At 39.5% G+C, this 15,400-nt stretch overlaps 1 protein-coding gene across 1 annotated transcript in view; it reads left to right on the top strand.

Annotated features, from left to right (window-relative positions):
* The window catches only part of samhd1 (SAM domain and HD domain 1), a 69,807-nt gene that overhangs the window by 31,791 nt on the left and 22,616 nt on the right, over positions 1 to 15,400 (top strand). The window contains exons 7-8 of the mRNA XM_067446986.1: positions 8,175 to 8,264; positions 11,051 to 11,155. Of these exons, the coding sequence (XP_067303087.1) occupies positions 8,175 to 8,264; positions 11,051 to 11,155 (195 nt within the window). The remainder of the gene's footprint in view (positions 1 to 8,174; positions 8,265 to 11,050; positions 11,156 to 15,400) is intronic.

Here is a 15,400-nt window from a genome sequence, read left to right as displayed (position 1 = left end):
CAATTTAATAAACCCTCATTAGATGCCATCACAATCCATAAAACATTACAGTCTAGTTATAGAGTATCTTTACCACGGGGGGGGATACTCTGGGTTCAGGCAAAAATCTGAGCCCGGAGCCCTCCCCTGGACAGCACGCCAAATACGCATAATCTTTGCTCTATTTAATTTGATGTAAGTGGGAACTCGTGAAATATATATATATATATATATATATATATATATATATATATATATATATATATATATATATATATATATTAGGGGTGTAACGGTTCACAAAATTCACGGTTCGGTTCGATACGATACACTGGTGTCACGGTTCGGTTCGGTACGGTCCGATTCAGTACATTATTTTAATGCGAACAATGTTCTACCACTTTAATGCAGCAACGCAGCGCAGCAAAAAATAGACTCGGTACGAAAACGATCCGTGCACTGCTGCAGACGCAACGCTCCTGGAACAGACTGACGGACAGCACCCGCGTGCAGTTTGAAAGCTGTCATCCGTTAACATGGGTACGGAAAAAAATATGCACTGCAGACGGAGTATGTGTGAAACGGGCGTTAGGTCTCATATCCGCGGCTATAAATGGACCACTCGCCGCGGTGATGTCTTTTGCCATTTGAATAAGTTGGAAATGTCTGTCTAAATGCTGCGGGGATAGTTTGTGGCTGTTTCTCCTTTTTATCGTCTTGTTGTCGGCGTAAAGACAACAAGATCGTCTTGTTGTCGGCTTTGATTGACATGACATGAATAATTCCCGCTGCTGTACCATCAGCAAATGCGACATACCGTTGTTTTTTAATCCATCAATCTTGCCAACACCATCATAGCTTACCAAGAATCCAAAGTTCACCCAGACCTGTTGGTTATTGGAGGATCTTCTATTTCTGGTTTGTTAAACGCAATTGCCATTTTGCCACGAGCATTCAGCGCGTAGCCTACTGAGTAAGCGAGCACCTGACTGAGCAGCCTAAAACATATTTGTTTTTTGTTTTTTTCTTTCACTTCGGCGGTGTCAGGGGCATTGCCTGTTATGTCGTTTTGGTTATTGGGCTACCTTGTTGAACGCATATTATTATATTTCACACACTTTTTTATTTTCCAAATCTAATTAATTAGTCCAAGAACCGTTCGGTACATAATGCGTACCGCGTACCGAACCGAAAGCCTCGTACCGAACGGTTCAATACGAATACGCGTATCGTTACACCCCTAATATGTATATATATATATATATATATATATATATATATATATATATATATATATATATATATATATATATATATATATATATATATATATATATGTATGTATATATATATATATATATATATATATATATATATATATATATATATATATATATATATATATATATATATATATATATATTACATAATTGCAGAATAACCTTTAAAGAAATAATTCAAAACTCATCTGATCTGTTTGTTTAACGAAAGATCAGTACAATCTCTTATCAACTCTCAAAGCTTTTATTCTGTCTACCAAATCTTCGGGAAGGTTACTCTTCTGGCCACAAAGAATAAACGGTAACACTTTACTTGAAGGGGTGTGCATAAGACTGACATGACACCTTCATAATCATGACATGACACGTGTCATGAATATGAAGGAGTTTTTATGCATGTTTATAACAACTGTCATTAAGTGTCATTCGCTTAATTATGTCATTTTTAATGCAATGATGACATTTCGGAGTTGTCTTTGTTATGACAACTTGACATTAACCAATACATCAAAACCTGTCAGTGTCTTTGTCATGACAACTTGACATTACCAAGACAACATAACCTGTCATAAACATGACAGCAGATTATCAAATTTAAGAAACTTACTTAGCTTATAGGGTTAACCTTAAACTGTTATGTGGTTGGTTTTGATGTTGACTGAGGCCATTATAATGTCATAAATTTTTTTCAGTGGCACAAGTTTAATTTGTCATTAAAATGTAATTAGGTGTTAATACGCTGTCAAATTATTTTTTAATAACAGCATCATTAATATTTTTCAGTTCATAATGTTTTATTTTATTTTTTAAGTTTCCTCCACCAGCTTCAACAGAAGGTTAGATAATAGACAATTTCAAATGTCTTAAAAATATGAAAAGGAGTTCGAGAAATAAAATCAATCATTTAATTTTTAAGACCTGCCCTCTCACAGAACTGACTCTTAAAAACACAAGGCATGAATTTATACACAGGTGACCAGCACCAATTAACGCAAAAAGGGGAAAACACGTACACAAATAATGGCCATTACACAAAATAAACATATATATATAAATCAACATCATATACACACATAAACAAACACAGAAAAATAACACTTTGTCAAATGACTTCACTTTATAAATTATCTTCCGATGTATAAAAATAAGAGGAATAGTCTTTAGAGCCCCACCCCGGGCTGAACAAGGAATGGTTGCGACTAGATCCTAGGCCGGAACATTATATATAGAGCTAACGTTTCCGCCCGAACCACTTTTGACGGTGCACCAGCACACGGGACTCCGCCATAACAAACAGACAAACAAAGAAATGGTAAGAATAAACTCAAACTATTCGTTAAAGAGTGAGCGAAAGTTTAAATAAAGTATATTAAACCCAAAATAACGTTGTTGTGAATTGTTTTTACTTACTGCAAACTAAATTGACATTAAACACCTCAACAAACTAACCTGACTGAGGCTCTGCCAACATCTGTTACAGCGTACACATTACCAGTGGTGCCACCATAGACATCATCATATAGGTGTATATGTCTATGCCACTCTATCATTTTGAGTTATATTAATAGTTTTTAATGACTCATCATTACACTGTTATTCGATATTCATGACACTGTTATAAAATAATTTGACAGAGTATTGACACTTAATGACATGTTAATGACAAATTCAACTTGTACCACTGTAGTTTAGGTCAAGAAATATGTTCATGACAATGTTATAACATAATTTGACAGAGTATTGACACTTAATGACATGTTAATGACAAATTAAATTTATAAAAAAATCATGACATTATAATAGCCTAATGACAGCCAACGTCAAAACCAACCACATGACAGTTTAATAATAATAATAATAATAATAATAGTAATAGATTTTATTTATAACGCACTTTTCATTCCGAAGAATCTCAAAGTGCAACAAAGGGAAAAAATAACAATACATGAATAACAAGTAAAAATGACATCTCAACATCATGCCGGACGCTGATGACGCTAGCCTGGTGCAAACTTCAGCCACCATGCAGCTCAAGCCCGAGGGAGACCACCAGTGAGCAGCCGACACCCAGAAGAGAGAGCAGCCGCAGCGAGCAACATCAAATGTCCTTCAAACCAAAACCAACCACAAATTCAAACAAAAACAGAAGAAGCGGTGAAAAAATGGCAAACAACGTCCTCTCAGTGGCTGCCAGCAATCAGCAACAGTCCCAATTGTAGCTCTGACTGTTAGACTAGTCACAAACATAAGAAAATAAAATAAAATCTAAATTTAATAGTAAAGTTAACATGATTTGTGGGTGGAGAAGCGGCGAACAGACAGCTCCAGCGTCCTCTCCCCCACGTTGCCTAGCCACTAATGTAATGTAAACCCAAAAAGCTAAGTAGTTTCTTAAATTTGATAATTAATCTGCTATGTCATTTCATGTCTGTTTATGACAGGTTATGTTGTCTTGGTAATGTCAAGTTGTCATGACAAAGACACTGACAGGTTATGATGTATTGGTTTATGTCAAGATGTCATAACAAAGACAACTCCGAAATGTCATCATTGCATTAAAAATGACATAATTAAGCGAATGACACTTAATGACAGTTGTCATAAACATGCATAAAAACTCCTTCATATTCATGACACGTGTCATGTCATGATTATGAAGGTGTCATGTCAGTCTTATGCACACCCCTTCAAGTAAAGTGTTACCGTAAAGTTTCCGAGCTATTGGGATATTAGTTAAAGTCTTCAAAGATACTTATGAGAGCTGTAGCTATAGATCTGAACATTAAAGTGACTTATGTTTTGTGAGCAGCAACAATGACAAACATGGATACAATGGTTTTAATAATTGATACTAAGAATACATACGACTAAATAAAGAATACATGTATATACAGAGTAACGACAAAAAGAAAAAAGAAAGGAGAGAAAGGAAGGGTTCAGAATGGCATTTCACAAACATTACTACAGAGAGCCAGCAAAGAACAATATCACCTTAAACAGGGTTACTAGTCTTAAAACGCATCTAAATTTCAATGGAATTTATACTTGCATGGGTTGCTTTGTGTGACCGTTGAGATGGTGCTCAGTGCCTGTCTGCCTTTGTCCGAGGACTGAGTAGCGGAGCGCCGACTTCAAGGGAAACAACCAATGTGACTGCACTGCCAAGCCAGGGCCGAAGCCGCATGGCGAAGGGTGAGCCGCATTCAGAGGACGGGAGGAAAGGTCCGAGGAGGAGTAGAGAAGAGCACAAAGAAATGTTTCTACTTGTCTTTTAAGACAATTAATCCACACCGCTCCTGGGTTAGTTTGACCAATCCAGAGGGTGAATTCTGAGCGGGAAAGATTCTCTTTGTCTCTGTTTAGGACCTGTAACAGATGGTTATTTCGTAACGTGGAACATCACGACACATTATCAGCTCAGTCACTCATGATAACTTTATTTCTCATTCTCCTATATTCTATATATCACTCTCTAGAGGCGTTAATGAACTGGTGTGCCCCCTAGTGTCACGTAGGTTCCACTACATCCAACAATCCAATCTCAAATACAACAATCTTTTCGAAAAATTTCAGTCTGGTTTCCGTTCTGCACACAGTATTGAAACATCCCTGGTTAGAGTCGCAAATGACCTAAGGATGACAGCTGATGCAGGATCTGTCAGCTGCTTTCGATACAGTGGATCATTGCATACTGCTTAACCGGCTGCATCAAACCACTGGACTCACTGGCACTGCTTTAAACTGGTTTAAATCGTACCTCACTATCAGAGTACATTTCATTTGGAAGTGCAAGGTCCCAACAACACACAGTTACCTGCGGGGTCCCTCAGGGGTCAGTCCTTGGCCCCATTCTCTTCATCATTTACATCATCCCCCTTGGCCATGTCATTAGCCACTATTGAGTCTCATTTCACTGCTATGCCAATGACACACAACTGTACATGAAATCAGAAACACACCTCTGCAATTTCACCAACAACATCTATGACTTGTGTGGATGAAGCCCAACTTCCTTCAGTTAACCAGCTCTAAAACTGAGGCAATTCTTGTTGGCACACCACATCAAACACAGTCTTCCTCCATAACGGGTATAACTATCTCTGGTCAGGACATTCCCCTCTCCACAACTGTCACCAATCTTGGTGTAAGATTTGACCCCCAACCCAGCTTCAAAGCCCATATCAAAAACCTCTGCAAGACATCTTTCTACCATCTCAGAAATATTGCTAAACTCCGTCCAACACTAACCGTAGCAGATGCTAAAAAGCTGGTCCGTGCCTTTGTCTCCTCCAGACTGGATTACTGTAATGCACTTCTCATCGGGTTTCCTAACTAAAGCTTGCAGAGACTGCAGTGTGTTCAGAATAGTGCAGCAAGGATCTGTTGAGAGTTTGAAAATTCGATCACATCACATCACACCCATTCTCCATTCATTTCACTGGCTTCCTGTTTCCACCAGGATTGAATATAAGGTCTCCCTTCTAACCCACCAGTGCATCTACAGAAATGCCCCCTCCTATCTGAAAGAACTACTCATACCTTCAACTACAGCTCAATCACTTTCTTCAACAAATTCAAACCTCCTTCCTCTTCCCAAGACTAAGCTCAGCACTATGGGTGATCGGGCTTTCTGTTCTGCCGCTCCTCGGATTTGGAATGCCCTACCCGACCATCTGAGGGCACCTCAAGCTCTTGAGACTTTTAAAAAAAGGACTTAAAACATTTATTTTTGGGAGAGCTTATGTCTTTTAGCTATTAAATCTATTTGTATTGAGAACTTTGTAAGTGTACAAACAGTTTAATAAGAAGATACTTTATAAACATAGTGCCTTTCGCGTTCACTGACAGGCGCCATCTTGGAAAACAGTCTCAACTCATCGATCCACAAGTGCTGTTCTAAGTGAGCTGGTCGATAGGAATTAAGTTTGTGAAATGTAATAACATGGACATTTTTATTTTTATTTATTTATTTTCTCTGTCGCGTTCATTGCTTTCTTCCGGAAACAATGGACCATATGATATTCCAAGTCACAGTTCATCACTTAGCACAGCATTCGTGACTCGATGAGTCGAGACTGTTTTCCAAGATGGTGCCTGTCCGTGAACGCGTAAGGCACTATGTTTATAAAGTATCTTCTTATTAAACTGTTTGTACACTTACAAAGTTCTCAATGCTTCGGTTTGCATGTAGGGACCCTCAGTATGCTACTGTGTTAGTGTGAGGCTATTTTTAGCCTTGTTAGTGGTATTAACTAGCGATTTAATTTCACTACCCGGTGCCCCATAGACTAGTGTTATAAGCTAATCTGTTTTTAAAGATAAAACTCTTTACATTCGATTTCCATGAAAATGCATCCCAGAGAACGATCTACTGTGTAACCATCTGTTAATTACCCCTAGGTTCATTTCTCACCGGAGTTGTCCTTTAACTGAAATATCTATCAATCAATCAATCAACTTTATTTATATACCGCTTTTACAATCACGATTGTGTCAAAGCAGCTTCACAGTGTCAAACAGGATAATATTGCAACAAAATTAGAAATAGATCAGTGGCGGAATCCGTTGCTCTTAGAAATAAACAGCTTTTTATGAGGTAAATTATTCCAGGATTATTCCTCACCACATCTAAAAATTATGTAAAGTGTTGATGTGTTTATTTGAGTTGATGTTGAGTTGAAATGGTCACTGTGCTTTCGCATGGACCACATCAGATTTAACTCAAAAGAATGCACGGTTCAAAAGAACTAATCAGAATATGACACATAACTAAACCAACCAATGTGAACATAATAAATGAGACTAGGGAAGCACATGACATGATCACATCACATGACATGAAAAGTTTAAACATGATCCAAAAATCAATCAATCAATCAACTTTATTTATAAAGCGCTTTTACAATCACGATTGTGTCAAAGCAGTTTCACAGTGTCAAACAGGACAATATTGCAACAAAATTAGATTTGGTTGTACAGTCGTTCTGGAGAAAACAGTGATGTGCACAATTTCCAATAAAGCTCAGGATGGACATATTCAACCCATCCACAACTGCTCCTTGCTGATTAGCGAATTTTGATTCAATGTGAAATTGTGATTTGGGGGTTATTATACACATTATTTTGCATCAAAGTGAAAATCGCAATTGACAGTGCTACTCTTCATCACAATGGTAATTCAACATTCAATAACAGAAACTCCTCTACACATCCAACATAGCTGAACATCCCTAAATAAGCTTTCTTAATGCAGTCCCTTAGCAAAGCATGCTGAGATCCATTGCCCAGGGCTGCATTTCTCAAAAGTATTGTGAGCCAAATTGAGCTATCATAGACCATTGATGGCAAATGCTCTATAATCTTTTTAGGCTTACCATGTTAAACGCAGCCCTGGGCAGCTCTGTTCATCTTCTCTTTGAAACACATATGAAATGATTAATGTTCTCTTATCTCTTTTGTCTAGCCATTGAAGGTTCACTAATGTAACTCATATCACACGCTTGATGCACAAGAAAAAACAGTTCAGTTAAAGCAAGCACAGTTCAGCTGGCATTAAATCTGTTCGTCATATAAATCGACTGTGTCTCTTCAAAAGACTTTGATTAAACCGCTTGATTATTTTTCTTTTGTGACACATGAAAGTTTTTGTTGTTTGGACTTTTAGTGGATGGAAACAAATGATGAGAGAATATGGACAAAGATGAACAAAAGTCTTATGGATTTAGCAATGTCATTGGGGGACCATCCTTTAACTCTGTTTTAGGGTTTCATGACCTTTATGGCTTCTGCAGGAGAAAGGTCAAGGGAAAATACAAATTTTGTCTCTACAGAAAGCTTGTAGAACCAGCTGATGACAAAAGAGCAAAGTGTGAATTGTGTGTGTGAAGTGAGTGATTTGTCTGTGATCTCTTGCAGGAGAAGCTGCTTGACTTGGCAAAGCAAGTGGCCCGATCCAAGCCCAGCAGCACAGACGGCAACCTGATAGCGGAGGACTTTGTAGTCAGTGTACGTGGGAACTACTCATTGTTTTTCTCATTTTGTTTGTGCTTCTTTACCTAGTTCTGTGAGGTAACAGATTGTTTTAAAATGACACTAAAATGTTTTAAAGGGGAAGGGAACGTTCAGTTTGAGTTAGTTAAGACATGTTTTAATACCCGTTGAGAAGTGCATGCTTGTTCATGTCATTTTCTTTCGTTTTTGTGAACAAAGCCAACCAGTCTGTAAATATGCTGATTTAAGTCCTTGTATTGTAGAGATGTACAGTCTTGTTCAAAATAATAGCAGTACAATGTGACTAACCAGAATAATCAAGGTTTTTAGTATATTTTTATTGCTACGTGGCAAACAAGTTACCAGTAGGTTCAGTAGATTGTCAGAAAACAAACAAGACCCAGCATTCATGATATGCACGCTCTTAAGGCTGTGCAATTGGGCAATTAGTTGAAAGGGGTGTGTTCAAAAAAATAGCAGTGTCTACCTTTGACTGTACAAACTCAAAACTATATTGTACAAACATTTTTTTTTCTGGGATTTAGCAATCCTGTGAATCACTAAACTAATATTTAGTTGTATGACCACAGTTTTTTAAAACTGCTTGACATCTGTGTGGCATGGAGTCAACCAACTTGTGGCACCTCTCAGCTGTTATTCCACTCCATGATTCTTTATCAACATTCCACAATTCATTCACATTTCTTGGTTTTGCTTCAGAAACAGCATTTTTGATATCACCCCACAAGTTCTCAATTGGATTACGGTCTGGAGATTGGGCTGGCCACTCCATAACATTAATTGTGTTGGTTTGGAACCAAGACTTTGCCCGTTTACTAGTGTGTTTTGGGTCATTGTCTTGTTGAAACAACCATTTCAAGGGCATGTCCTCTTCAACATAGGGCAACATGACCTCTTCAAGTATTTTAACATATGCAAACTGATCCATGATCCCTGGTATGCGATAAATAGGCCCAACACCATAGTAGGAGAAACATGCCCATATCATGATGCTTGCACCTCCATGCTTCACTGTCTTCACTGTGTACTGTGGCTTGAATTCAGAGTTTGGGGGTAGTCTCACAAACTGCCTGAGGCCCTTGGACCCAAAAAGAACAATTTTACTCTCATCAGTCCACAAAATGTTCCTCCATTTCTCTTTAGGCCAGTTGATGTGTTCTTTGGCAAATTGTAACCTCTTCTGCACATGCCTTTTTTTAACAGAGGGACTTTGCGGGGGATTCTTGAGAATAGATTAGCTTCACACAGACGTCTTCTAACTGTCACAGTACTTACAGGTAACTCCAGACTGTCTTTGATCACCCTGGAGGTGATCATTGGCTGAGCCTTTGCCATTCTGGTTATTCTTCTATCCATTTTGATGGTTGTCTTCCGTTTTCTTCCACGTCTCTCTGGTTTTGCTCTCCATTTTAAGGCATTGGAGATCATTTTAGCTGAACAGCCTATCATTTTTTGCACCTCTTTATAGGTTTTCCCCTCTCTAATCAACTTTTTAATCAAAGTACGCTGTTCTTCTGAACAATGTCTTGAACGACCCATTTTCCTCAGCTTTCAAATGCATTTTCAACAAGTGTTGGCTTCATCCTTAAATAGGGGCCACCTGATTCACACCTGTTTCTTCACAAAATTGATGACCTCAGTGATTGAATGCCACACTGCTATTTTTTTGAACACACCCCTTTCAACTAATTCAACTAATTGCCCAATTGCGCAGCCTTAAGAGCGTGCATATCAATAATGCTGGGTCTCATTTGTTTTCTGAGAATCTACTGAACCTACTGGTAACTTGTTTGCCATGTAGCAATAAAAAAATATACGAAAAACCTTGATTATTCTGGTTAGTCACATTGTACTGCTATTATTTTGAACAATACTGTAAGTCACTTGTGGAAAACATTGATTTTGGCTTCGACTCGGTTCTTCATTGTGAATTAATGTGATGGCTTGAGGTGTATCAGTGTACCTGTGCTTACTGGCCATCATATTATCAGTTTAATGATGTCAAAACTAAGAAAAAAATGATTGCTAGATATCTGTCTTTAAATCCTTTAAAGTCTCAGAGTTTTCGCCATTTCTGAAAATCAAGTCCAAAGTTGATACAAGCTTTATTTCAGGCTCTTTTCCTGTTTGCTTGTAAGCTCTTTTCTGAACAAGATTTTATTGGTTTTACCATCAAATTTTAATCTGATGTTTGACATTGTGTTGATAATGTTGCTCATTAGATTACACACTTTCACCTCACGCTCTAACATTCTGATCTTCTCTGTTTGCTGAACTTACATAACCACTTATTGACAAGTGACCTTAAACTGACATTTCCTTCCAAATCCCACCTGACGGCTCAAATTATAAATCATTATTATAAGCTTAACATGTGAATCTGTGTGATAATTTGATTTATCCTAAATGATAATTAGATAGTTGCTCTGGTTGGTTGCACTATTCTATCGCGTGCAGAGGGAGTTTGAAAGACAACCGTTTATCCCGCCCATCGGATTGAGCAGTCAATGGTGAGTTTCCAGACCAAACATCTTGATGTGGGTTTGGCTTGTCAGGCTACTTGTGTACTGTAATAATAGTAATAGTAAGTAGCCTAAGTAATAGTTCTTGTCTTTTTTTGAGTCATGATTATTTTATTTGTTTGTGGAATGGACTATGTTGGTTGCACTCTGTTTTTGATTCTGTTAATGATTTAGTGAAGTGCTGTTTAAAAAGAGTGTAGAACAGCATGTCAAACTGCACTGACAGGGTTTTGATAACTATCCTCATTTGTTCTTTAGGTCATTCACATGGATTATGGGAAGAAGGAGAAAAACCCTATCAACAGTGTCTACTTTTACTGTAAGAATGATCCCAGCCAAGCCATCAAGATCCGCAAAAAACAGGTACACGTGTTGTTCAAAAGTTACAAACTTAATGGGGTATAGTCACAACTAAATATAACAAAATCAAATGCTCAAACTATTTAGGATATGATCATGGCTGAATGAATGCATACAATCAAAAAAAAAAAAAAATGTGTGCAGGTGAAGTGAGGGGCCAAATGCCCCAGCTGTGACTAACAACAGCGTTTAAAACAATGTGGCGTCTAAGAGTGGCTCTACTAGTCAGACCATTAGGCAATGCTGTACAGTTCTTTGGGGACATCAGACTTGTGTCATTCACACTTAAAAAAAAAAAAAAAAAAAAAAAAAAAAAAGACAAACTAGCAACATTGACAACAGGAACAGGGCAGAGTATCCGACACAGAACGAAAAAACACAGAGATATTAAATAGCAGCACTGATGAGCTGCGACTGATCGCTAATGAGCTATCTTTAGTTGCCCAGATCTTCGGGACACGTGCAACAACTGATCAACAAAACAAACAGAAAAATCCACTGACCTGTGAACCGTGACAGTACCCCTCCCCTAGGGATGCCTTCTGGCGTTCCAATGAGCAGCTACCTGTCGAATGAAATCATCGATAAGGGAGTAATCCAATATGTCTCTAGCAGGTACCTCTGACACCTGTGCCACCAAGGCTTGCACTGTACGACCTGTGGCCAAAAGCTGTTCCTCCTGTTGATCCATACGGACATTATAGTAGCAAAAACGTTCCTCCACTCACCACTTGCTGAATCCATGTTGGTCGGATTGTTATGTCAGGAATAATAACGTTCCCGGTTACGACTCTCACCTTAGTTCCCTGAGAACAGGGAACGAGACGCTGCGTCAGCTGACGCTACGGGGAACGCCTTCAGCGTGACAGGTGTCTGAAATCGCTATCAAATCACAATCTTGCTGACTGTTGGCAGCTTGTGACGTCATCACCATGCGACCAGGAAGTCCGGGTCTCTGTGCAAACATGACGCTATCCGCTTCGTTTGAAGGGACTGTGGGCAGGCGCACCTTGAAGCATGGCAACCTGACGCAGCGTCTCGTTCCCTGTTCTCAGGGAACTAAGGTTACAGTCGTAACCGGGGAGGTTCCCTTTCGAAAGGGAACTCGAGCTGCGTCAGCTGACGCTACGGGGAACGATATACCCACGCCGCCATGCTGAGGGGAGTGCATGTCCCTTACTAGCAGTGACAACTATCTGGACAAGAGTTCGAAAGAAAAGTCTGAACCACTCCCCCTCTGGTCACACTAGGCTGTCAATGATATAATTCCCTATGGTCATAGCCCAAGCTATATGCCTAAGAGAGGACCTTATTAATTTTATCTGAGGTCTCTTACCCTCAGCTGCTCAAAGGCCTGGGACCAACTACTTCAACAGAAGGGGTCCCTTTAAGGGAATGTGGCTAGGGGGCCCGAGGGCGCCCCAGCCGGCCACTGTTCGGGAAACCCTTCACTGAATGCCACCAGGGAGGCCTGACCTAGCATCACTTATGTGGGACACCCCGGCTTGGCCAACCCTGTCTGTTTAGAAACAGAGCCTCCGGACTTTTGCTTACTCATGAGCATCCAGACTGAGGGACTGCAAACTGGCAGTGTCTTCCTCAAACCGGAACTCAGAGACGGGAATCCTGGAGAGCAGTACTCAGCATAGTGCTTTCTAACCCTTGCCAGCGAGGGGAGTCTCTTCAGGTCGATCCTAGGATCTACTGAACACATATATTACAGGGGTGCTCAGGAGGCCGGACAGGCCTACGGGGCTGATCTAACCGGGAGGCCCAGAGGGGGGCCTGACCATCTGATCAGGCTCAGGCGGCCGTAGGCTCGCAGACGACCCTCAGTGAGGGGAGCCCTTAAGCCTGCCTGGTAGGTAAACCATGCTGTAGGCCTGCCGGTCCCTGTCCTGAAGGGACCGCGCAGCAGAAACAGCGTCTCGTCGTGCTAGGGCATGAGCCCACCCTCGGGTATTGCCAGCTAAGGCCGGGACCCAACAGTGGGCAACCACTAGCTGTCAGCATAAACCCAGTTATGTGTTCCCGTCCAAAGGATAACCTCTATAATATTTTATGTTGCATCAGGATTCATATTTAAATAGTCTTTTGCGGTTTAATATTCACAGACACTAACAGAATAAACTTATCTCACAATGGGCTGGCAGTTACTCTTAGAAATAAACAGCTTTTCTTCTGAGGTAAATTATTCCAGGATTATTCCTCACTATGTCACAAAGTGATGTTAAGTACATTCACGAATCTTGATTTGTTTATTTGAGTTGATGTGTGCATGACTCTGCTCTCATGGATCTTGTAGTATTTAAATTTTAAAAGAACGCACGCTCCATGGGCATGCCCATTAACCCTAATGAACAGGCTCGAGAACGACTGATATCTCTGTCTTTTCTAACAGATTGCATAAACACAGGATATTTGTTTTTGATTTGATTTACATTATTTCAAATCTGCCATTTCATCGTTTTTGTAGACGCGTCTCATGTTTGTGAGTATTCACTATAGTAATCACATACAGTATAAGTTACAGTTCATTATCTGAAGACCATCTGAATGAAAGTCATTGAGAGGCTGCAGATCGCGCATCGTGTTTGTTTTCTTTTAGCAAAAAGCACAACATGTTTTTTTTGTACACAAATAAAAGTAGAAATGTAACAGGTTATAATGATGTCTAACACCTGCCTGAATTATAAAAATTGACAGAGTTATTTAAGTCTCTTTGGCACTTAAAAGAAAAAAATTGAGGCTGTCGCGCCGGTGCGACCATCAACTGCTAGGGGTTAAATAGATGAAAGTGGGAATGTGATGCAGAAAGTGGGAATGTGATGCAGACAATGTATGGGTGGATCGCCTACAGTGGTTCTGTTTGCAGGGTTGCCGAACGACTAAAGAAACGTTATCAGCGTGATGGTAGAAAACTGTACATTTCTTGTCTATAACCACCCACTGCAACTTATACCAACGACGGAAATAAGTGCAGTTACAATAGCAAAATATGTGGGAGAGCGTTGCTTTAATGTGACTATATTGTATTGCAATAGGTAGCACTTCAAAGTCAATACCAAACCAAAACTAGTTAGCAAATCCTTTATAATTGAAAGAATTTAATGACAAAATCCGGTTATGGTTACACTTAAAATAGTTACATAATAGATGAATGAGATGATAAAAACTTATACCATTAATCGTACCCAGCATGTGTAGAATGTTACCTGAGAGATAGAGAGAGAGAGAGAGAGAGAGAGAGAGAGAGAGAGAGAGAGAGAGAGAGAGAGAGAGAGAGAGAGAGAGAGCAAAGAGAAGAGCCAAAGAAGGCCCCTAGAAGCGACAGCCAGAAAGAAAAAAAAGAAGAAAAAGAAGAAAAAGACCCCCGAGCAACGTCAGTTGCAATCTTCTTTCATCCATCCCTTGACCATGTGACTGAAACCCTGAGACATTCAAACTGACCAATCAGACCAAACATCCCCCATTGTACTACAGGTGTGGCACACATTTGGCCTACAGGCCCTCAACATCTCTTTGTCTTTAGGAATCCCAAACAGCCCCACTGATAAGAGAGAGGGGGGCGGAACACAGTAAAACGAATGTCTTTGTTCTAATTAAAATATCAAATATCTTTGATTATTTTGGATTCTTTTAGTCCTCCCATGGCACCTTTGGCCAAGTTCATAAAATGCGCCCAGAGGTGACACAGAACACAAAGACATTCTTCCAGTTGTGTGTAGATGTCATCTTCAGACTTGTCATCCAGAAATGTTGCAAAAGCAGTTTGCCAGTTCGGTCTTTGTTCTCATTGCAGTCTTGCATGGGAAGGCTCCATCAAATGGTGTTGCATCATTCTTTGATATGCAAAACGTCCATTGAATACCTCACACCTCGAGAGAACAGTCATTGAAGGTTAGAGCAAACGCTTGTCCCTCTTCCTGAGGACACAGGATGTAAACTTGTCCAGCAGGGATCCTGTGATTAAAAGAACATATAGCACCACCACAAAGAGCAAAAGCATACATGGCATTTGTCATTGGTCAGAAGTTTGATGTGGTCAGATTAAAATGGTCTCTGGCAATAAGCCCTTAAATCAATATACTTAATAAAGTGGTCAAGGTTGAGAATAAAAGAAGATCTCACAAGCTCTTACATTGTTTCTGGAAACATTAAAAATAATTTGCATTATAACAAAACAACAATCATTGCTGGTTTTAAACCCTTTTTTCATGAAGCGTATCAACAAAGTATTCAGTGTAA

The sequence above is a fragment of the Pseudorasbora parva genome, chromosome 6, assembly GCF_024679245.1.
Source record: "Pseudorasbora parva isolate DD20220531a chromosome 6, ASM2467924v1, whole genome shotgun sequence".
Lineage (NCBI taxonomy): Eukaryota > Metazoa > Chordata > Actinopteri > Cypriniformes > Gobionidae > Pseudorasbora > Pseudorasbora parva.
This window is presented reverse-complemented; position numbering and strand designations above follow the sequence as displayed.